At 36.9% G+C, this 23,460-nt stretch overlaps 1 protein-coding gene across 1 annotated transcript in view; it reads left to right on the forward strand.

Annotated features, from left to right (window-relative positions):
* The first annotated feature begins 4,759 nt into the window (after positions 1–4,759).
* Positions 4,760–23,460, forward strand: part of NSMCE2 (NSE2 (MMS21) homolog, SMC5-SMC6 complex SUMO ligase) — a 260,060-nt gene continuing 241,359 nt past the window's right edge. The window contains exons 1-2 of the mRNA XM_044669158.1: positions 4,760–4,842; positions 10,446–10,604. Coding sequence (XP_044525093.1) covers positions 10,460–10,604 — 145 coding nt within the window. The 5' untranslated portion in view covers positions 4,760–4,842; positions 10,446–10,459. The remainder of the gene's footprint in view (positions 4,843–10,445; positions 10,605–23,460) is intronic.

The following is a 23,460-nucleotide window of genomic DNA, read 5'->3' on the forward strand; positions in this document are numbered from 1 at the left end:
ACTAAAGGGAGCACAGCTAAAGTGTCAGGAATTCTAATTTCTTTTTTTAAAATTAATTAATTTATTTAGAATATTTTCCCATGGTTTCATGATTCATGATTTTTCCCACCCCTCCGGAACTGACAAGCAATCCCACTGGGTTATAAATGTATCATTGTTCAAAACCTATTTCCATGTTATTCATATTTGCAACAGAGTGATCTTTTAATGCTAAAACTAGTGAACATTTTAACAGGATGTTCCACAGACAATGCAAACTGCCAATACATCCAAAACAGAACTCACAGTTTTTCCCTATTACCTTCTAAGGTTCTCTTACTCTACTGAAGTTATCACCATGCTTCTGGACATCAAGGTTCACAATTGGCATCATCTTCTCACCCTCACTCATCCTAAATATCCAATCAGTTGCTGAATCTTGTTGATTTTATTTACACAATATTTCTTAGCCATGTCCTCTTCTCTCCAATCACTCTGGCACCGCTTTAATTCAGGCCGTTATCATATTAACTCTCTCTGGACTATATAGCAAGTTTCCTGACTGATCTCTCTGCCCTATCTCACCTCATTCCAGTCTGATGTCAAAGTGATTTTTCTAAATTACAGATCTGCCCAAGTCAATTCTCCCTACCACCTTCACCCTTCAACAAATTCCAATAGTTTCTAGTTACCTTAAAGACAAAATATAAATTCTTCTGTTTGTTATTTAAAGTTCGTTCACAACTGGACCCTTCTTATCTTTCCATTTCCATTACACATTATTGTTCTCCCAGAACAATGGCCTACTTGTAATTCCTCAATCACAGCACTCCAGACCCCATTTCCATGCTTTTGCATCAGCTGTTCCCCAGTGCCTTCACACAGTCTGCTCTCCCTTCTCACATCTGCTTCTTAGAATTCCTGGTTTTCTTCAAGATTTGGTTCAAGGGACACTTTTTGTAGGTGGCTTTTCCCAGTCCGCTCAGCTGTTAATGTCTTCCTCTCTAAGTTTATTTTATAATCTGCTTTATATTTTCTATTTAGCTATATTTGTACATGTCTCCCTCTTATGAATGTAAGTTCCATAAGTGCCACTATTGTTTTTGCTTTATTCCCAGCATTCAGTATGGTGTCTAGCACATATCAGGTGTTTCCTCTGACATTCTTCTTTTCTCCTCTGATAATGACACCACTTTGGTGCAAGCCTTTTATCATCTCATGCCTAGAATCATACAATAGCCTGCTTATGGGTCTACCTGCTTCAATTCTCTCTTCACTAAAGTATAGGTTTGGTCATAGCTCAATAAACCCCAGTGGTTTCTAATTGTCCACAGAAGCCAAATACAAAATCCTCTGTCTGACATTCATTAGCTTAGCCCTCATCTATATTTCCAGTCTTCCTATACTCACACTCTCTGATCCAAAGACATTGGCCTCCTGGCTGTTCACCAACATGACATTCTTATCTTTAGGTATTTCTGATGGCTGTCCTCCATACCAGAATGCTTTCTCCTCATCTCTTCTTCTGGCTTCTATGGCATCTTTCAAGTCCCAACTAAAATTCCATTTTTTCCAGGAAGCCTTTTCTAATCCCTCTTAATTCTAGTTTCTTTCCTTTCTTAATTATTTCCTATTTATCCTGTGTATAGCATGTTTGTACATGTTTGTGGTTGCTCTCATTAGACTGTGAGATCCTTGAGGGTAAAGACTTTGTATCTCCAGAGCTTAGTATATAGATAGTAGGCATTTAATAAATGTTTAATGACTTGTTGACTTCATGAATGCTCGGTGACTGACTGGAGAAAATGGTGGAGGCAAGATTTTTTTCCATTTAAAACCAAAATGTTAATTAGTAATTAGTTTGTACTGTAGTTAGGATTTGTGACTAGTCAGGAAGTTGTCAGTTTCAGTTCTCATGCTGACAGCTTCTGGCTAATGTTTTTGCAGATAGAAAAACTTAATAAAACTGATATGCACTAGCAGCTTAATTACATTATAACAATTTATACCACTCTTTGTCACAGATATTCTTATGTTGTCAATGTACTAAATTTCCACAACTAAGCATTTATTTAGCCAAATCAGTTAACAAAGTCTTCATTATCTGCTGAGACTAGTCTTGACAAAGCTACTGAGACTCCTAAAGAGTTGTGTTTAGTATCTTCTTTTAATAAGAAAAATTATTCTGCATGCCAACCCTGACCAGATAATTTCAAAAGGGATTAAAATGTTCTAGTGTCTTCTGAGCTTATTTAAGAAAGGGGTATGAAAAAAATAAAAAAGGAGGTATGATGTTTTGCCTTTTGATAAAACTTTGGTGTTTGCTAGGATTGGGGGATAGCACCAATGATTAGTTTCTTAAATTCAAGAAGAAATTTTTATAAATTATGTTTATGCTAAATGGAATGGGAACATGCTGGTGAATGAAAGTAGAAAAAAAATCTACCAACCATTCTGACTACTCAGTCCACTACAAACTAGGTCCTCACTAATGCTTGACAAAGTTACTATATCTCCCTTATAAATTCACTATGTCACTCTCTACAGCAGCACTTCCAAAGCTTTTTTATCCCTCTTCATACCTCTCATGGTTCTCCTTCAATCCACTGTCTGATAATCTTGCCACATTTTATTTTGCCTTAATTTTTTTTCTTTATTTTATTCCAGTTAATAAAATATACATAAGTTTTCCAAGGTTGATTTCCTTAAAGTTCAGTTGTAATCATGTCATTTCAGTAGACTACAGTGGCTACCTATTGCCCCAGAAGCAAATACAATGGCATTCAAAATCCTTCATAAACTTTTCCCTCTCCTACCTTTCCTGTATTTTTACACCTTATTCTCCTACACCTACATCCAGTGGCACTGACCTCCTGGCTATACCACAGCAAGACATACCATTCTTGGCTCAGAGCATTTTCTATGGCTGTCCCTCATGCCTGTATTGATCTCCTCCTCCAATCAACTACTGACCTCACTGGCTTCTTTTATGTCCATCTAAAATTTCATGAAATCTTCCTTAAGTTCTCTTAATTCCAGTGCTTCCTTCTATCAATTATTTCCTATTTATACTTACATAGTTTGCTTTCTATGTTGTCTCCCCATTAGTTCATAAACTCCTTGAAGGCAGAGCTGTCTTTTGCTCCTTTTGTTTTCCCCAGTGCTTAGCACTTAGTAAGTACTATATAAATGTTTGTTGATATGATGGTATAATAGAAAGAGCATGGGATCTAGAGTCAGAAAATTTACATTTTAAATATGGCTATATTTACTACCATGGTGAGCATGTAAAAATCACTTGAGCTTGTACCTCTACCAGATTCTGTTTTTCAATCTGAAAATAAAAGAATTAAACTAGGTGATCTCTAAAGTCCATTCCAGCTCTTAAGTGCTATGATCCCAAGTGTACCTCAGTCTATATGTTTTCTCTAAGTCCTCGAAAAGGATTAAAATGGAAGTTTTTTTTCCCCCCCATGAACTGGAATGTCGACCAATAAGTTTCAGGATGGGAAGTGATAACTAGACAGAGGTTTTAGTATTTCAAAGAATGGAGAGGGACTCATAACATTCCCCACAAGCAAGCCTACAAATAAGTTAAACAGCCTTTGAAAGAACCCAATATATTACCTTACCCTGGGATCAAGAGTTATCTTTTGGATACAGTCTATTTTTACTTTCACAAGATGCCAACCCGGACCCCCAACTCCTAAAATCCCAAACCTTGCTTCTACAGTATAACAACAAAAGAGCTTGCTCCCACGGGAGTATATCAAATCTGGAAAGAAATGTAATATGGATAACTGAGTACCTGGCATAACCTTCAGGAAAACTTAGTAATAGGTCAAATTGCCAAGGCTATACTTCCTCTCTTTAGGTCTCGGCTTCTTCCTACTTACAGATAGGAAATGCCCTGATTTTGAATGCAAAGTTTAGAATTTTGAGCTGAACGAGAGTTTAAAAATCACCTAGTAATTTTCATTTTATAAACAAGGAAACTAGGGCCCAGGAAAGTGAAATGACTTGCACAGACAGAAAGTAGTTTGGAACACAATCACACTAGAGCTCCCTTTATTTCACCATGACTCTCTTGTGGAGTTCCCTCGCTTTCTAACCTTCACCAATGCACCCAAGAGTGGCAGGGACTGATTTGGGCAGGGGCTATCTCTTCCCCTGCCCCGCATCACCGAGGATCCTTACTTTTCTATGGCCACTCTGTCCCAGGAACTCAAGCCTAAGTACTCGGTCCCAGGTACCCCCAGCTCCGGGGGTGGGGGAGGGGCAGGCCGGCAGGCCGGCTCCCTTCCTATCTACTCCCGTTCGGAGCCCCCCCTCCCCGTTCCCTCGGGTCGTGTACCGCGCCGCTTCTTCAGTCACCTGTCTCGGGACCAGGCCCTGGTCCGGGGCCGGGGTGTCGGCGGGTCCGTCTCTGCCTCTCCCGGTTTGGGGGCCGGAGGGAACGGTGGGGGCTCCGTGCCCTCCTTGACCGTCACGGCTGGCGGCCAGAGCTTGACAATCTCCCTTCGGCCACCCCCCACCCCAATAGAAGGACCTGAGCGACCCCCTTCCCCAGCCTCCAGGATGCTCCTCCGGCTGTCACATGACTAGAATTGACTGGAACTGGGTGGAGCTCGGAGGCGGGAGTAGAGGGTATCACGTGAGAAACCACGGCGTATAAGAAGGTTGAGGAGGGAAGCGCCACCACGTGACTAACCAATTCGTCGGCGCTTGGTGATGACGTATGATCGGTGTCGGGTTCGAGTTGGTCGCTATAGGGACCAGAGAGGGGCTGGATCGGAGGGCGGGAAGTGGTGTCGCCGGGGGTTTCTGACTGACTCGGGTTCAGAGTTTGGGCCGGACGCCCAGGTAAGGGGCTTGGGGCAAGTGGAGGCGGGAAGGGGACCCTTTTAGCCTCTGAGTTGTTTCCTTCGGGGAGGGTCCTGGAGGGACTGATCTGAACGCGATTCCATTTCAACCAATGTTTTGTTATATGCGTAGCCTATAGAGGACTTTCTAGCCCAAACCCCTATTGTACAGCTGAGGAAATTTAGAGGCTCTGCGAGGGGCACGGAAATGCTCGAGGCAATACAATCTTCAGCAGGTGTTTGTTAATCCTAGTAGCCAGCATTTAGGTCCCTCAGGGTGGGTTTTTTCCCCCCAACATTTTAATAGTCTATAATTTAAAAAAAATGACATTAAGAACAATCTGCCCTTCATGAATTAGATTTAAAATAAAACCCTTGCTGCATAATCCAGCAACACATTCCCATGTTGGCCATCTCTTGACTATATATGTATGACCTTCCTACATTTTAAGTTAATCACCAGCTCTTGTCTGGATAGGAATGATTTGTTCTATTTTCATTCTTTTGGATTTGTGGTTTATTATTGCGTTGATAAGAATTCTAAAGTCCTCCGAAGTGTTTTTCGTTATAAAATTTACATTTTAAAAATGGTTCGGTTCTAATTCTACTGACTTTATTTTGCATCAGGTCATTTAGAGTTTTCTCTTTTCTTTATGGCACAATAATTTCCCCTGCTTTTAGGTTTACAAAACACTTTACAAGTATACTATTTTATTCTCCTATCTAGACCTAGCCATAAATTAGGAGAAATAAGATGAATTAGAGCTCCTAATGGGAGCAAATTTGACCTCAAGTAGCACTGAGACTTTATTGAATGAATAGCATAGAAGTGTTTACCTTATTCAAAAAGAACAGGACAAGAAGTGGAACAGAAAAATTAAGAAAAAATAGTCATGAATAAACCCAACAACCCAGAAGTAAAAAAAAAAGTATAATAGAGAACATTTGGGTTTACATCAGTGGCAACAAGTGATATTGTCATTAGAGTAAACTATAACCTGTATTATATTGGTGATATGGGGCTGTTATACTGATGGCGAGATGGCCCAAGGTCCTCTGATGATATGAGGACCTGAAGCTGAGTGAGAGTGGGAATCTCAAGATGAGCACTGGATTGTGGTGGTGAACACCAAGGCCCAAAGGAATATTTGTAACTAAACTAATCACTCAGCTCCAACACAACAGTGTCCCAGGAATAAATGATCAAATAAGAAGCTGCTGGATTAGATCACACAGCTTCTTTGATTGCTTATCCTGGCTTCAAAGCTGATGGATAACGCTAGTGACTGCGGCTTAATTTTAGTTTGAGCAATCCCTTTCCCTCAGATACCCAAGGATATGATCAATGATCCTTAGGGCAATGATGACATCTACCTAAGTAAATTTAGAATTTAAGAACAACAAACTTAGGGAAGAGAAACAGGGCTGAAGGGAAGAGGTGTAAGGAGAGTTTGGCTAAAAGTACTGATGATCAGGTGTTGTCAATTTAAGGTAGTCAGGTCTGAGATTAGCTGCTGCAGAGGTTTGTCCCCTCAGTTGCAACCTGGCTAGGCCAGGCTGCCTTGGCCTGAACTGGATTGTTTATGAAGTTGTTGCTTCTTTCTTGTTGATCACTTGATTAGGATATATAGTACAGCTTCATGGGGCAGTTCAGGATGTAGTAGTGATTAGAATTGGATTCGGGTATCCTGGATTGATTTGGCCTACCCAAGATCACAACCAACCTCCCACCAGAATCCCCTTCTCCAAAATGAGAGAGCTTTATGTTCAAAATCCTGCTTTTTATAGTGTGCCAGTAACTGTCCCTTGCTGGCTCATGGTAGGCTTGGTGGTTCCAAATTCTAAACTGCTGAGTGTAAAGCATCTTGCTCTCCATTTTGCATAGCAGAAATTATATTACACCTGTCTGGACTGAGGAAGAAACAGATGAATTCATGAAACAAATTCCATATAATAATATATGTATGTTCATGAGGTTAAGGTTTAATTTCCCAGAGATGTGGAATTTTATCTCTGCTAAAAGTAGAGCAACTAACAACTTCTTGAGATGACATTTTCATCCTTTGGAAAGGTAGAGAAACCAAAAAAAGCAATTTCTATTCTGGTTCTGATTGACATCAACAAGGAAGACCTGATAGCTGTGATGGAAATGATGAAAACCTTGTGGGAAAGTGACCACCTCTCCTCAGATTTTGTGATAGTGAAGAAATTGTAAATAGTTTGACATGCAGTCTTGGTTTTGGCCATTGTGGCCTAAAATTTCTTAGAGGAATCTAGACCAGTTGGAATGGGAAACTCAAAAACTTCTGAAGACACAAAGAGAAGAAATTCCAATGAATGGGAAGAGTTATCATTAATAAATTTTGATGTCTTGGTAAAAATACAGTACTATAATGGATAAAAAAATTATTCATCCAGGCTAAGGAGGACTTATACCAGAAATACTGAATAGGCAGAAATTGGGAAGAGTCAATCATGAAAATTATATAATTATATTAATAAAGAGACAAAATGCTTTTGAGAATATATGTGTACATGTGTATATATATTACATATATATTTTTTAAATATCTAGAAAAAGTGGAAGAATGGGAGGGTTTTCCCCCCCATTATTCCTTATCTGTAAAATGAGGTTTGGAATGTCTTTTGAAGTCCCTTTTAGCCTTAGATTTATGATCCTATGATCCTTAGATTTTATTTATGTCTTTGTATCATGATTCAGAAAAATCTCAGGCAATCAAGAAAGCCCAGGTATACTATTTTATAAGCTTGTTTTAAACCTTGACCAAGTTTTGTGTTTGTCTATCCATGGAATTGGTTTATTTGTTATAACTGTCATTCTGTATTTAAAATTATAGTAACAGTTAAAAAAAAAAAACGGACTGATACATCTTGTAGCTATAATGAAAGAAATTTAGCAGTTGAGATAACCAGAAATTCACAGTAGGGAAAAAAAATCTGAGAAAGGAACTTTTTAATAGGTCCAATTTGTAGATTATTTTTCAAGCATTCACCTTTCTTACTTTCCATCTCCCAACTCTGAATTTTTGCTGATTCCTGGAATTCTCTCTCCTCATCTCTCTGCCTCCTAACTGCCTTTAAGTCACAACTAAAATCTCACCTTTTACCAAAAAAACACCTTTCCAGTTCTCCCTTAATGCTAGGGTCTTCCCTTCATTGATTATGTCCAGTTGATTCTGTTATATCTTGTTATTCTATTTATATCTTGTTTGTATATAGTTATTTACGAATTTTCTCTTCCCCATTTGACTATAAACTCCTTTTGAGCAGGGTTTGGTTTTTGCCTTTCTTTTCCTTTTCTTAGTTCTTGTTCTTGACCTTTTTGTGTTCTTTGACACTTGATCATTTTCTCTTCCTTGATACTATCTTCTCTCTAGGTTTTTGGAACACTATTCTCTTTTGGTTCTCCTCCTACCTTTCTGACTGCTCCTTCTCAGTCCTCTGCTGGAATCTCATCTAGTAATACCCTACATGGGCAACAAACTTCCTTTCATCTTAAATTTATTCCTCTTCCATTCCTTCCATCTATTAACTCCCCATTATCAGTCTTTTTTGGAGTTCTCACTTGTAATCAATCATGTCCTGTAAAAAAAAAAAAAAGCTCTTTTATTCATTAGCATTATTTAGTTATTAATAATGGCCCCAAAGTACAAAAGTAAAGATACTAATAGCTCTGATAAGCCCAAGAAAAGTCATAAAGCACCCAGGTTTGTTTATATAAAAACAATAAATAATAGGGTTTGCTATTTGTGATTTTCGACTTAAGAGAAGGGTCTTGAAATGTATTGGTCACGTAAAACTAGGTCCTACTCTACATTGACTCTGACCATATTTTAAAATGACAAGAAAAAAACTTTGTATGGTTGGAAGAGAGATTAGAGGGGGGAACAAAACAATTTATTTTTCATTATTAAATTTCATTATTTCAAAACTAAAAATTTTTTCATACTCTTTGTCACCCAGATTTGTAACTTTGTTGTCATTCCCAACTTCTCGATTGTATTTACCCCACAGGTCTAATCTTTTGCCAAGTCTTGTGTTATCTACTTTCACAATATCTCTTATACTTTTACTTCTCTTCACTCACACAGTTGCCACCCTTATCCTTTTATTTCTAGACTATAGCCTTCTTCTTGGTTTCTGCTTCAAATCTCTTCCTACTCCAGCTCATTTTGCACTTGCCTACCAAAGTAATCTTTCTGAAGTAGAGATCTATTCATGGTACCTTCTTACTTAATAAATTCCAGTGGCTCCCTGGTTTCTCTAGGACCAAGTATAAAATACTCTTTCTTTAAAAACCTTTCACAAGCTGACCTCTTCTTATCTTTCTAGTTTTCTTACATTTTCCTCTATGTTCTCTGTGATCCAATGTCGCTGGCCTTTTTACTGTTCATCACATAGGACACTTTATCTCCAGGTCCTATGCCTTTTTACTGACTGTCTCTTGTGCCTAGAATGTACTCCATCCAGACTTTCTTCAAACCATATCTTCTGTAAAGGGACTTTCCTAGTACCCCCTCTTCTGCTGATTCCTTCCATCTGAGATTATCTCTAGTTTACATTGTATGTATATTGTTTGCCTGCTATGTTCTCTATCAGAGTGCTTTCTTTACATCTCCTAGACTTAGCTTCTTTAGTATCTAGCACATACTAGGTGCGCAATTAATATGTGCTGACTTAATAATAAATCCAAAATTAAAACATATGAGCTATATTTTAGTAATACAGAAAATACTTACATTTTTATCAAAAATCAAATCAGATCAACAAGTAACTTTCAAATGCTTACTCTGTGCCAGGGTTTGTGGATATAAAAAAAAGTTAAAACAATCCCTGCTCTCTTTTGATTTATTTGATTGTATTTGAAGTTGTTACCAATCTTATATGAAGATTATTATATGCTGAATAGACTACTAGGCTTGAAATCATGAAATTGTTCTCCTCTCTCCTTGAGTCTTATCATTAAAAGCCTCTTAAGCCCCTTAGGGTCTTCAGTTATTTAAATATATGTAAAGGGGGATAATTATTTGTACTACCTGAATTAGAATGGTAATGAGGAAAATACATTGAAACCTTAAAGAATTATATAAATGTGAGCTGTCTTTAATAAAAATTAAAAATTATTTGGCTTTTTTCAATTTATGTTTTGAGAATTCAGCTTTGTACAATTATATTTCACATTCATTAGGTCTGAGTTTTTCATTTTTGTCTTCAGGTAATAACTCTTTAGGCATAGGATACCTTTTATTGTTTTAAACAAAAAGGGACTAGCAAGCCTTGATTAGTACCTTCTCTAGCATAAGCACTATGTTTGTAGGAACATAAGCATACATGTTAAAAGTTCTGTAGTATGAGGGGGAAGATTTGAAGTGTAGAAAATTTCTGGATATTCTTTGGATCTTGATATATCAAGTTTAGACTGTCAGACTCTGAAAATTACCTCTGTAGAATGACTGCTATCTAGTATCTTAATGTGGTAAGTATTGGGACTTCACCTACATTCATTTGGATATTATTCTCAGTTCATTTAGTACTTTATTTCTTAAAGCTTTCTTTTTATAACTTTTTTTTTTGTTAATATAGGCAATAATTTCAGGATGCCAGAGAATTCAGATGATTTTCCTTGGGTTTTTGTCAACAATGTGGACAATGCTCTTGGCTCCCTGAAAAACTGTCAGGCTTATATTACTGCTGGAATGCAAAGTGTCAATAACATTGCCCTGGATCTTGTGGTAACTCAGAGTGAGTATTACTTCAAAATATATTTCTTTGGGTTTTTTTTTTAATATTAAATATAGTTCAGAGTTACCTAACTATTTTATGTTGTAATTTATTTTGAAGATGGAAATTCCCATAAGAAAATATCCTGGCTGTGGTCCATAGTAGATGCTTAAAAAAATTGTTTTCATTTGCCTTATCCTGTTAACCAATTGACTATCCCCCTACACAGTCTCTTAGTAATTTGCTTAACGATATAATACCTATATCTGCAGTATTTAGACATTTTTACTGCCCTTAAAATATGTATTTAATTGTGATTGAGTCATTTGTTTTAAATTATGATTTAGAATCTTAGGATGACTCAGCTTTTAATCAACTTTTCTTACAAAAAGTATATTTATTTACATGTTGTGATATAATGCATATCTTTCCAACTCAAAGCAAAATGAAGATTTAATTTCTCCTCTAAACCAGTGTTGGGCAAACTTTTTAAAGAGGAGGCCAAAGGAAAGGAAATGCATATCTGTCAGTCTGTTTTTAAGGCTACTCTTTTGAAGTTTCATTGTTTTGTATCCTACTCATTGTATTCGTCAGATTAGGAATAATGTCCCGCAGCCAGATAGAACATTTTAGGGGGCCACATCTGGCCTACAGGCCATATGTAGTTTGCCCATCACTGTTCTAGCTGGATTGAGGAGGGAATATGTTGGAGGCAAAGAGACCAAATTAAAAAGATTTTGTTGCATTAGTCCCAGAAAATGAAAATGAGGTGAAGGTAGAATCAACCAAACTAGATATTCAGAAGTAAAGGAGAATGGAATGCTGAAGAGAGAGGAATTCTCTAAAAGGAGGGAATGGCATTAATAAAGGCACACAAGAAAGAAAATGCATGTATGTGAAAGGGATAAGACAAAAACTTTCTTTGGAGTAGGTTTGTCTAACAGGGTTTCTTAAACTGCGGTCCATGATACTTCCTAGCTTTGTGACCCTGGGCAAGTAACTTAAACCGAAATACCTAGCCATAATCACTCTTCTGCTTAGAAACCAATCCTTAGTACCAATTCTAAGACAGAAGATATAAGAATAATTGTCTATCACTGCTCTAAACCATATAGGCTTATGATATTAAGAGAGCTAGTTCTGAGGTGTTAAAGAAGAGAAAAATGTGGGAATCCAGTACAACAGGATACTAATAAAAGCTAAAGTGTGTACAGTATTGTACTTCAGTGTTTGCAAAGCATTTTCTTTTTTTCACTTTTTCTTTTCTTTTTTTTCATTATCATTCAAATCCTATTTCCATATTATTCATTTTTGTAATAGTTATCTTTTAAAACCAAAAACCCCAAATCATATACCCATACAGACAAGTGACAAATGATGTTTTCTTCTGGATTTCTATTCCCACAGTTCTTTCTCCAGATGTGGGTAGCATTCTTTCTCATAAGTCCCTCAGAATTGTCCTGGATCATTGCATTGCTCTTAGTAGCAGAGTCAATCATATTTAATCACCCCAAAATGTTTTAGTTACTGTGTATAGTGTTCTCCTGGTTCTGCTTATTAACTCCATGTCAGTTTATGTAGGTCTTTCCAATTCTTATAGAAATCAAGCAGTTCATCCTTCCTTATAGCACAATAGTATTCCATCACCATCATATACCACAGTTTGTTTAGTCATTCCCCAAAGGAGGGACACCCCCTCATTTTCCAATTTTTTGCCATCACAGGAAGTGCAGCTATAACTATTTTTGTACAAACAGAACCTTTCCCATTTTTCTTATCTCTTTGGGATACAAAAACCCAGTAGTGGTATTGATGGATCAAAGGACATGTTCTCTCTCCTCACCTCTGCCTGCTAGATTCCCTGGTTTCCTTTAAATCTCAGCTAAAATATCTTTTACAAAATGATTACCTTCAGTTTAATCTGCATATATCTTGTATATAGGGCAGCTAAGTGGTGTAAGGGATAGATCACCAGGCCTGGAGTCAGGAAAACCCGAGTTTAGCCTCACACACTTACTAGCCATGGGACCCTGGGCAAGTCCTTTGTTTGCCTCAGTTTTCTCATCTATAAAATGAGCTGGAGAAGGAAATGGCAAACCACTTCAGAATCTTTGTCAAGAAAACCCTGAATGGAATCATGAAGAGTCAAGTCAGACTGACAGACAGAAACGACTGAACAACAACAAAATCTTGTTTATACATAATTCTTTTCATGTGGTTCCTGTGAGACAGTGCTTCCTGAGAATAAGGACTATTCTTTACCTTTATTTGTTCTGTACTTGACTTGAAGGACATAGTATTTTAAAAAAAGATCTTCATAAAATAAAAGATTGATCCTATTCAAATAAAATTAAGTTCAGTAGAGATTAATATGAAGTCTTAAACCTGAGTTCAGAAAACCATTTCAGAAGTACAAGATGCTTGAGGTATGACTAAGATAGCAACTTGAAAAGGATCTGGGTGTTTTAGTGGAGAACAATTTCAATGTGACTCAGTGTTTTGATTTAGCAACCACAAAAATAAATGTAATTTTCAGCCACACCAATAGGATATATGTTCTAGGAAGAAGTAGGTGATCATCTTTTTTACATTTTACCGTGGTTAGGCAACATATGGAGTATTGTATTCAGTTTGGGGTACCATTTTTAGACTTAGCATGGCAAAGTTTAGGCAGAAGAGTTATTTACCACTCAGCAGAGAGGTTCAACTCAGTCACAGCAGCTAGATCTGCCTGGCCTAAGAGCCCCTCAGTAGCATCAAGGGCGTGTTATCCTTCCTAGTCTGACCCCAAGGCTCCCTGCTTCCTTTTTGCTTTCTAGGACTGGATAAGCCCCAAATGCTAGACTCTTGAGATCCCTTCCACCTCTAGATCAATGATGCTTTTATTTAACCATGAAGCCTGTGCTCCTGTCTTTCTGGGGGAAACACACTTCACGGCTCAAGGGGCAACCTTAGTAGGGGAGCAAGGGCCATACATTGACCAGCGTTAGGTTGGACAGGGGAGGAAATAAGTAGCTGATTCCTGGGCAACACTAGCAAGGGGAAAAGGAGGCCTAGTCATTAAGGCTCTGTGAGAGTTAAGGATATAATATTGCTTTACAAGTCTAATTTGGCAAGAGAGGAAGGGTTGACTTATTGGAAATGCTTTGGGAAGAAGCTTTTTTTACTCTCTAAATTATTATCCTAGTGCCTATCTCTTGATGTTCCACCTTAGTTATGCTCCATCCTCACAATACCCTCCTTCCCAATCTATGCATTGCTCATCTTGAACTTGAGTTTTTTAACTTAAATACAAACTTTTCTATTCATCCCTAATGAATTTCATCTTACTATATTCAGCCCACTATTCTAACCCATCAAAATCTTTTTGTGTCCTGATTATCATCTTTTGGGTTACTTATCCTTCCCAGCTTTGTATATCTAAAGATTTTATAAGGATGAAGTCCATTCTGCTACTCACATCATTAATAACAATATTAGAATAAATCCAAATGTAGATCTGTGGGATAGAGATGGGAAGGCATTCTATTGGATATTTATTAAAAAGTTGACATAAAAAATTAATGAGAACTCTTTGAGTTTAATTGTTTAGTTCTAAACATAATTGTACTATTGTCTTTCCCACAACTCTCCATCTTTTCCATATGAGGAGCTCAAGTTACTTTATTAATCTTTTGCTGAAATCTAGATAAATTATAACTATAGAATTCCCCTGATCTGCCACTTTTGGTAATACTATCAAAAAAGGAAATCAAGTTAGTCTGTCATGAATTGTAATTGCTCTTTGTAATCACTGCTCTTTTTTCCTAGATCTTCCCAAACCATGTCTTTCAGTGCTTGTTTTGGCAGCACATATACTAGCCAACCATCTCTTTCAGTTCAGTTCAACTTGATGAACATTAAATTGACAAGCACATTAGATGCCTTTTATTTGCTAGATATTGTGATAGGTGCTTTGGATACAGAGACAAAAATGAATTAGTTCCCCAGTGTAAACTCCCCAAAAGCTTATGTTGTATTGAGTATGGAGACCAGCTCGGAGGACATCTTATAGACAGATGAGGAAATACACAAAATACACACAAATATATACAAAATAATTTTTTCTTTTCTTTTCTTTTTTTTTTTTTTAAAGTAGGGGAGAGTACTTACAACTGGGAAAATCAGAAAAGGACTCTTGTTGGATTTGTATCTTCAACTAAGATATGAAGGGAACTGAGGGTTCCAAGAGGTAGAAGTGAGGAAGAGGAACATTCTAGACATATATGGAATGTCAGGTAGATCAGTTTTTGCTAGAATGAGAGGGAGATAATATGGAATCATATTGGGAAGATAGGATGGAATGAGATTTTGAAGAGTTTATATGTCAGTCATTGTTAAAAGGATAGGAGGAGAATCCCTGGTGTGATGGGTTTGTAGGTTGGTTTGAGTGGGTTAATGAATTAACCCCTCGGGAAACTGTTCCCATCTGGGCAGAGTGCTGATGGTTGCTCTCTCTACTAGATTGGATCTTTGATGGAGAGATAGAAGTTTTAAGAAGGACTGAAAGGGAGGTGGATTGACTAGTTGACCTTAAGGGAAAACCCCTTCCTTCCTGACAGTATAGGATATGGTAACTGTAAAAGAGCAAGCAGGAGTCTGTACCTGGATAAGACATTGAAGGAATTTGGATTTAGGTTTTGGTCAGGACTTTGCTTTATGCCTCATCTTATCCAAATGTCTCTCCTGGCCAACCCCTGCTAGGAGAAGAGCAATGACGGGCACCCCAAGATTTGAAAAAACTTGAGGTTAAAGAGCTCTTCCTCCCCTAAGGAAACTCCTCCCCTTCTAGCCCTTTCCTCCCAAAGGATTATCTGACTCCATGTAGTTAACAAGCAAAAGGATGGTTTAATGAACAGGTTCAAGGAAGGGATTTGGAGAGTGGGAAGAGGAATGCCTTAATTTAAAACCAAAGTGGTTTGGAGTCTCTTTTGCCAAAAAGCTCTGGCCAGAAAGCATTCTTGATTCCTCCTTCCTTCCTACGTTGCTAACCTAATCTAGAAATGACAGGTTGTAATTGTCTTTATATAGTTGGCACAGAGAGAGAAGTCTTCTTCAGGGCTGGCTCAGCATGCTTTCTGGGCAAAACCCCTCAAGCCACTGTAAGTGTTCAGCCAGCCCTCTTAAGTTTGTTGTCCAGGAGAACAAGTTGCAATCATAGGTGTTTGAGGTATAAGGAAAAGGTTGTAAAATCCTCAGATATTCAGGGGATTCAAATCCTGAGATGAGGTATGAACTCCTTCCAATTCAGGGTCCAGAAACTCCGTCTCCCATTACAATTCTTTTTTCCCCAGAATTCTCTGCTGTTCCTTCCAACTGACTCTCCTGTCATTCAAGTCTCTCTCTCTCTGTAACATTCCAAAAGCCCCTTCTGTGCAAGGTTTCTCTTACAGTCATAGATATTTGTATTTTGTCCCAGAGGCATTAGGGAGTTGGTGAAGATTCTTGAGTAGAAAGGACTTCTTGGTCAGGCATGTTCTTTAGGAATAAAAATTTGACAACTATGGTACGATGGATTTGAAAGGGAGAAGCTGGATATAGGGAGACAAATTAGGCAATTTTAATATTTCCTGTGAGGATTCATGAGGGCCTAAACTAGAACAGTTACATTATGAATGGAGAGAAGAACACAAGAGATGTTGAGGAGATGGAATTGGTAAATGATTTGTAATCATTTGTAAACTTTGTAAATGATTAGATATGGGGGCTGGTGATGGAGATCAAAAATTAAAGAATGATTTCAAGATTGGAACTTGGACAAACAGAAGAATGATGGTGCCCTGGACAAGAAATAGGAGAAGGTAGGAAAAGGGATGGGCTTAGAGAAATTAATTTGTTAAGAATTTACTATGTTAGTGGAACTTTTCTAAGCAATGGTAATAGAAGGGCAAAAGCAAGGAAGAGCTTATATACTAATGGGAATGATAATCTTTAAATAAATAGATATCTCTTAGATACAGAGTAGAAAGAAAGTAACCTTAGTAGTGTTAGGGGGACTGGGAAAAGCTCCTGAAGAAAGTGGCATTTAAGCTGGGATGTGAAGAGGGAGAGCATTTTTGGCATGTAAAATAGCTAGTACAAAGTCAGAGAAAGGAGATGAAATGAATTTTTCTAAGAACAGTAAGTAGCCTGGTATTACTAGACTATGAACTACACAGAGAGGAGGAAAGAGTGAGAACACTAGAAAGGTAGGATGGTGACATTTCAAAAAATTGTAATTTGTATTACATTTTTAAATGAATAAAAATGGATTTTTCTCTAATTCTTCCACCCGACCACTGAGAAAAAGTGTAACATAGATGCATAGTCAAGAAAAACAGATTCTCATATTTGGTCCTGTCCACAAAAAATAGATCTTCCTCTGTACCCTGAGTCCATTACCTCTGCGTCAGTAAGTGAGTAGTATGCTTCATCATTGGCCCTTTAGGATCAAGTTGATCATTGTAGTGTTGTTATTGTATAAATTCTACTCATGCCATTCTGCATTGGTTCACACATATTTTCCCATGTGTCACTGAAATTGTCAAAGGGTCCAGTTTATGAAGAACCTTAATTGTTAAAGAGAGTATTTAGATTTTGATCTTGGAAGTAATAGGGAGCCAGTGAGGTTGATTGAACAAGAGAGTGACATGGTCAGATCCATATGTTAGGAAACTCACTGCAGCTCATTACAGGGTGGATTAGAATGGGGAGAGACTTGAGGTAGGGAAAAACAATCAGTACCATGTTCCAGGCCTAGTGTTAAGCACTGGGATGCAAATAGAAACAAAAGAGTCCCTGCCCTCCAGGAACTTATAGTAATGGGGTAGAAATATGTATGCAAATATATGTGTCATGCTATATATAGGACAAAGAGGAAATAATTAACAGGGAGAAGGCATTGCATTTAAAAGATTGGGGAAGGCCGTAAAGGGCATATCAGATGTAAGAGAATAGTTAGTTGGGGTGGAAGGATCAAATGAGGGTTTTTCAGAATGCAGGAAGTGATCTGTGTGTTTAAAGGTAGTAGAAAATGAGTCAGTAGAGGGGGAGAGATTGAAACTTAAGTAAGAGAATGGGGGTGACAGAGGTAGAAATCTATTGGAAGAGATGGAATGGGATTTCTTGAATAGGTTGAGAGGCTAGCTTTGGTAAGAAACAAGTCCACTTAGAAGGCTATCACAATAAACTAGGGGAAAATGATGAAGACATAACAAGCTATGTGAGTGAGAGAAGAGGATATATACCAGAAATGTGAAGGTAGAAATATCAGGCTTTGGAAATTGATTGATTGGATATGGGGAGAGTAAGAGTGAGGAATTGAGAAGGATGCCAAGATTGTGAACTTGAGAGACTGGGAGGATGATGAATTATTCAATAAGAGAGAAGTTCAGAACATGGGAGAGTTTTGAGGCAGAGAGGAAAAAAGCCTAGCTCTCTTTTAGACATACTAAGTTGGAGATGCCTAGGGTCTTTTCACATAGAGATGTCTTGCTGGTGGTGTGGTCAGTTGGTGGTGTGGGACAGGATTTCAGAAGAGAGATTAGGGCTGGATATATAGATTTTGGAGTTATTTAAGAAATGATAATTAAAATCCATTGGATGCAATAATAGAAAGGGAAATTTTATTCCAAATCACTACAGAAAAACTTAGAAAAGCAGTCCAATAAAAACTTCTGGGAAAACTGGAAGGTAGTTTGGCAGAATTAGGGTTAGGTATACTTTCTACTAAATTCCATAATATACAGTAATGGACTCATGACATTAATATTAAAGTTCATTTCATTAAAAATTTAGAAGAAAAGCAAATTTTATTCCTTTCATAGCTGTGAGTAGGAGATGTGTTCTTAACCAAGATATAGAAGCAATTACAAAATATAGATTACTTTGATTATGTAGGACTTAAAATGTACAGAAATAATATTAGATTTCTTAGTATGAAGAAGCAGTCAAAAGGTAGAAAATCTTTGGATCAGTTTTTTTAAATAAGGATTTGGTATCTAAGATACATAAACAATGAGCACATATATATCACACATATGAGAAATATATATGTATAGAAGTATATGTGTCTATCTATATTTATAGATCTTGATACCTATCTATCTATGACTCAACTCCAATCCCTAGTAGAGAAGTAGTCAAAGGTTATGAACAAACTATTGTCAAAAATATTGCCAGATATTAATTACTAAATGAAATAATGTTCTAAATTACCAATAACGAAGAGAAGTGCAACAAATCCCAACCACCCAATTGGCAAAGAAGGGAGGCAACTAAGTAGCACAATGGATAGAGTGCCAGGCCAGGAGTTGGGAGGATCTGGATTCAAATGTGGCCTCAAGTACTTCCTAATTGTGTGAGACCTTGGCAAGTCACTAACCCCATTAACTCCAATTGCTTAGACCTTACCCTTCTGCCCTAGAGTTGTTACTGGGTCAGAAAGAAAGGATTTTGATAAAAAAAATTGGTAAAGATGACACAAAATAGAAATAGGAAGGGTTGAGGGAAGATTTGACACAATGGTGCTTTGCTGGTGGAGTTGCAAATCAGTACTATCATTTTAGGAAGCCTTGGAAATTTGGAAGTTAGGAACTTTTGAAATTAGGAAGCTTTAGGAAGTTTGGAAATATGCATATACAGTATCTAAAACATCCTTCCCCTTTCACCCAAAGATTCTATTACTAAACTAATACCCTAAGGAGGCTACTAATGATAAGAAGACTCCTATAAGAGACCATTTATAGCAATACTTATGAAAGGAAAGAATTTCTATTGGAGAATGACTAAAACATATTTTGATTAATTTAAAGGAGTATTAAGGTTCTGTAAAAAATGACAAATATGATCAATATAGAGAGGCATGGAAAGATCACATTTATAGAGTGCCATACATAAGCTGAGCCAAGAAAACAGTATACCTCATGACTACAGTAATTTAATTGGAAAGAACAAGCATGAAACAATCAAAAGGGAATGTTGCAAAATTACAGAGAAGGATCAAATGAAGAGATATGAGAAGACATCTCCCCACTCCACCCTTTGTAGAGGTCAGAAGCCCACAGATATGGTACATTGCATATTTTTTTAAGGCTATCAGTTTTGCTGATTTCTGACATTTTTTTCTTTTAAAATATTATTATATAGCATTGCTCTCTGGGAGAGGAGAGATAAAAGGTTCCTGAGGGAAGTTATGATGTTGGTGTAATAACAAGATAGTATAATAAAAATCATTTTTAAGAGCAGATGAAGCAGCACCAAGCCTGGATTGGAGAGATCCTGGTTCAGATCTGGCCTGGCCTGAGATATTTCCTAGCTTTGTGACCCTGGGCAAGTCACTTAACTCCATCTGCCTAGCTCTTCTGCTTTTCTGCCTTCAAGTCAATACTTTGTATCTATTCTAATAAAGAAGTTAAGTGTTTAAAAAAATGGAACTATTGTAAAAACAATATAATCACCAAAATGATTTTGTATTGATTAAGAAATTGGGGACAGACTTAGGTATACAATATAAAGAAGCAAATGAACCTGTTCAAAAGTCCAAAGACCCCAACTATTGTGGTTAAGATTCATTCAATAAAAACCACTTTCTTGGGGAGGAAGGTAGGGAAAGAATGAGGCATACATTTTTAAACATAGCTCATGTGAGAAATTTTTTTTTATCTTGGATAAACATACTATAGTTTATTACATATTTATAACAAATCATATGTATGCTATTGTTCTATTACATATATCTTACTATATTATGTTACATTACATAATACATTATATTAATTTTTAAAAAGTTGTACTTAAAAAAACCCAACACAACTGCTGGAAACACTGAAAAACAATGTGTTAGAAATTAAGTAGAGGCCAGTGGTGTCAAACTCACATAGAAAAGGATTCCTGTAGTGTGCATATTGACTTAGAAAACCACAAATTAAAATTATCTGTGTTATATTTTTATTTTGTTAAAAATTTCCCAATTACATTTTGATCTGGTTCTATGTTTTGCTATCCCACTTTAGCTCCTCTGGTATAGACCATTGTCTCATAAATATTACCAGTAAATGGGTTCTGGATTCAGGAATAAAAGGGAATATCATAAATAAATTAGAGGAGCTAGAAAGGGAGGAGATATTCTTGTGGAGGTTGAATAAACACTTAGGAATTGATTAGAGTGAGGATCTTTGAACAGGAGACTGACCATGTTATGAATCTTGGTATCCTCGACAGAAAGAGGGATTTTTATCTTTGACAAAGATCTAATTACTCAAATTTATAAGGAGCTAAATTAATTGTACAAAAAATCAAGCCATTCCCCAGTTGATAAATGGGAAAGAGACATGAATAGGCAATTTTCAGATAAAGAAATCAAAACTATCAATAAGCACATGAAAAAGTGTTCTAAATCTCTAATAATTAGAGAAATGCAAATCAGAACAACTCTGAGATACCACCTCACACCTAGCAGATTGGCTAATATGACAGTAAAGGAAAGTAATAAATGTTGGAGGGGACATAGCAAAATTGGGATATTAATACATTGCTGATAGAGTTGTGAATTGATCCAACCATTCTGGAAGGCAATTTGGAACTGTGCCCAAAGGACTTTAAAAGACTGCCTGCCCTTTGATCCAGCCATAGCACTGCTGGATTTATACCCCAAAGAGATCATAAGGAAAAAGACATGTATAAACATATTTATAGCCGTGCTCTTTGTGGTGGCAAAAAATTGGAAAATCAGGTGATGCCCTTTGATTGGGGAATAGCTGAACAAATTATGTTATCTGTTGGTGATGGAATACTTTTGTGCTCAAAAGAATAATGAACTGAAGGAATTCCATTAGAACTGGTATGATCTCCAGGAATTCATGCAAAATGAAAGGAACAGAACCAGGAGAACATTATATATACAGAGACATGGTGGCACAAACGAATATAATAGACTTCTCTACTAGCAGCAATGCAAGGATCCAGAGCAAGGCTGAGGGACTTAAGAGAAAGAATGCTATCCACATCCAGAGAAAGAACTCTGGGAGTAGAAACACAGAAGAAAAACAACTGCTTGGTCACATGAGTTGATGGGGATATGTTTGGGGATGTAGACTAAATGATCACCCTAGTGCAAATATTAATAATATGTAAATGGGTCTTGATCAATGACACATGTAAAACCCTGTGGAATTGTTCGTTGGCTGTGGGAGAGGGTTGGGTGGAGGGAAAGGAAAGAACATGAATCATGTAACCATAGAAAAATATTCTAAGTTAAATTTTTAAAAAAGAGCAATTTTTGTGGTTTAACTTTTCCCAGTAGCTTCATTTTATAGGTGAGAAACCTAAGGCCTACAGAAGAAACTTGTCCTTATGCTAATCAGTAACATGGCCTCACTCAGGTCACTTTTATTCTCAGGGTTTTAATTTTTTTCATCTAAAATTGATGAGTAGGACTGGAAAGACTCCGACACCATTTTTGGCTTGAGAACCCTGATTCTCTGATTAAAGTCACACAGTCCAGTGTCTTCCTGGTCACTTTATTGGTATGTAAGGCTAGTCTTTCAGAGTTGGTTTATTTCTTTCTAGACTTTATTCCAGAAATTTGAAGGGTTACTACCAGAGGAAGAGTAGGGTCTGGTTATGGTACTTGTATGGACTAGTAGGATCATGCATGGATCATCGAAGGGGGAGGAAGAAGGGATTAAACATTTATTAAACATGTACCTTGCTTAATGTACTTTTACAAATAATATATTATCTTATCATCCCAACAACCCTGCAAAGTAGGTGCTGTTATAACCTCCATTTTATAATTAAGCTGAAGCTAAAGCATACAGAGATGAAGTCTTGGAAGTTTTTGCTCCTAGAAACACTCTATTCTTTGAGATAGCAAGAAAAATCCCACCAGGTGGCAGCAGTGCTCTTTGCTTTCCTGGTTCATAGTGACCCAAGTTAACATGTTAGCAACCAAGACAACATCTCTTTTGGATTGTTGTAAAATAATGCTTTAATGTCAAGTTATTAGATTATTTGAACTTAGAATCATAGAACCGGAATTATTCCTTCCCATTGTTCTGTATTTCTAGTTTATCTTATATCTGCATAGTTTCCATGTTGTCTCTTCTGTTAGGCTGGGAGCTCTTTGAAAGCAGGTATTTGTCTTGCCTTCTTTATTTACCCAGTGTTTGTTGTTTGACTGAATGTGGTTGACTGATATAAAAAGTAAACACCTGACTGCCCTATCAGAAACACTAGTATTAAAAATATTCTCAGATTGCAGTTTCCTAAACAGTAAACATAATTAATAATGCTTATGCATAGAATGTACATTCTGTTCTTCCAAGAAGCAAAGTACTACTGTATTAATATGTAATTTTGCAGATTGAGATTTTAGTTGTCTGGGGTACCCTTAGTCTCATTTATTGAGTTTTAAATGCACTGTTTTAATAAAGATACATAGCTTTAATTTGGGTTATAGGTAAAATATTATTTACTGAGTTTTAAAAAAGTTAATGGGTTCTGATTCTTTTGTCATTTACACCACAATATCTTGTTTTAATTGGATATTTATAAAAAGAAATACTGCTTGAGAATTGTTCCATTTATTTATTTGGGAAAATTTTATTTAATTGATTAATTTAGAATATTTTTCTTTTCTTTTTCTTTTTTTATTGATTAATTAAGAAAATTTTTCCATGGTTACATGATTCATGTTCTTTCCTTCCCCTCCTCCCACCCACCTCCCATAGCCTATCCACAGTTGCACTGGGTTTTACATGTGTCATTGATCAAGACCTATTTCTATATTATTGATATTTGCACTAGGGTGATCTTTTAGAGTCAATATCCCCAATCATATCCCCATCAACCCATGTGA

Source organism: Gracilinanus agilis, chromosome 1 (assembly GCF_016433145.1).
Source record: "Gracilinanus agilis isolate LMUSP501 chromosome 1, AgileGrace, whole genome shotgun sequence".
Lineage (NCBI taxonomy): Eukaryota > Metazoa > Chordata > Mammalia > Didelphimorphia > Didelphidae > Gracilinanus > Gracilinanus agilis.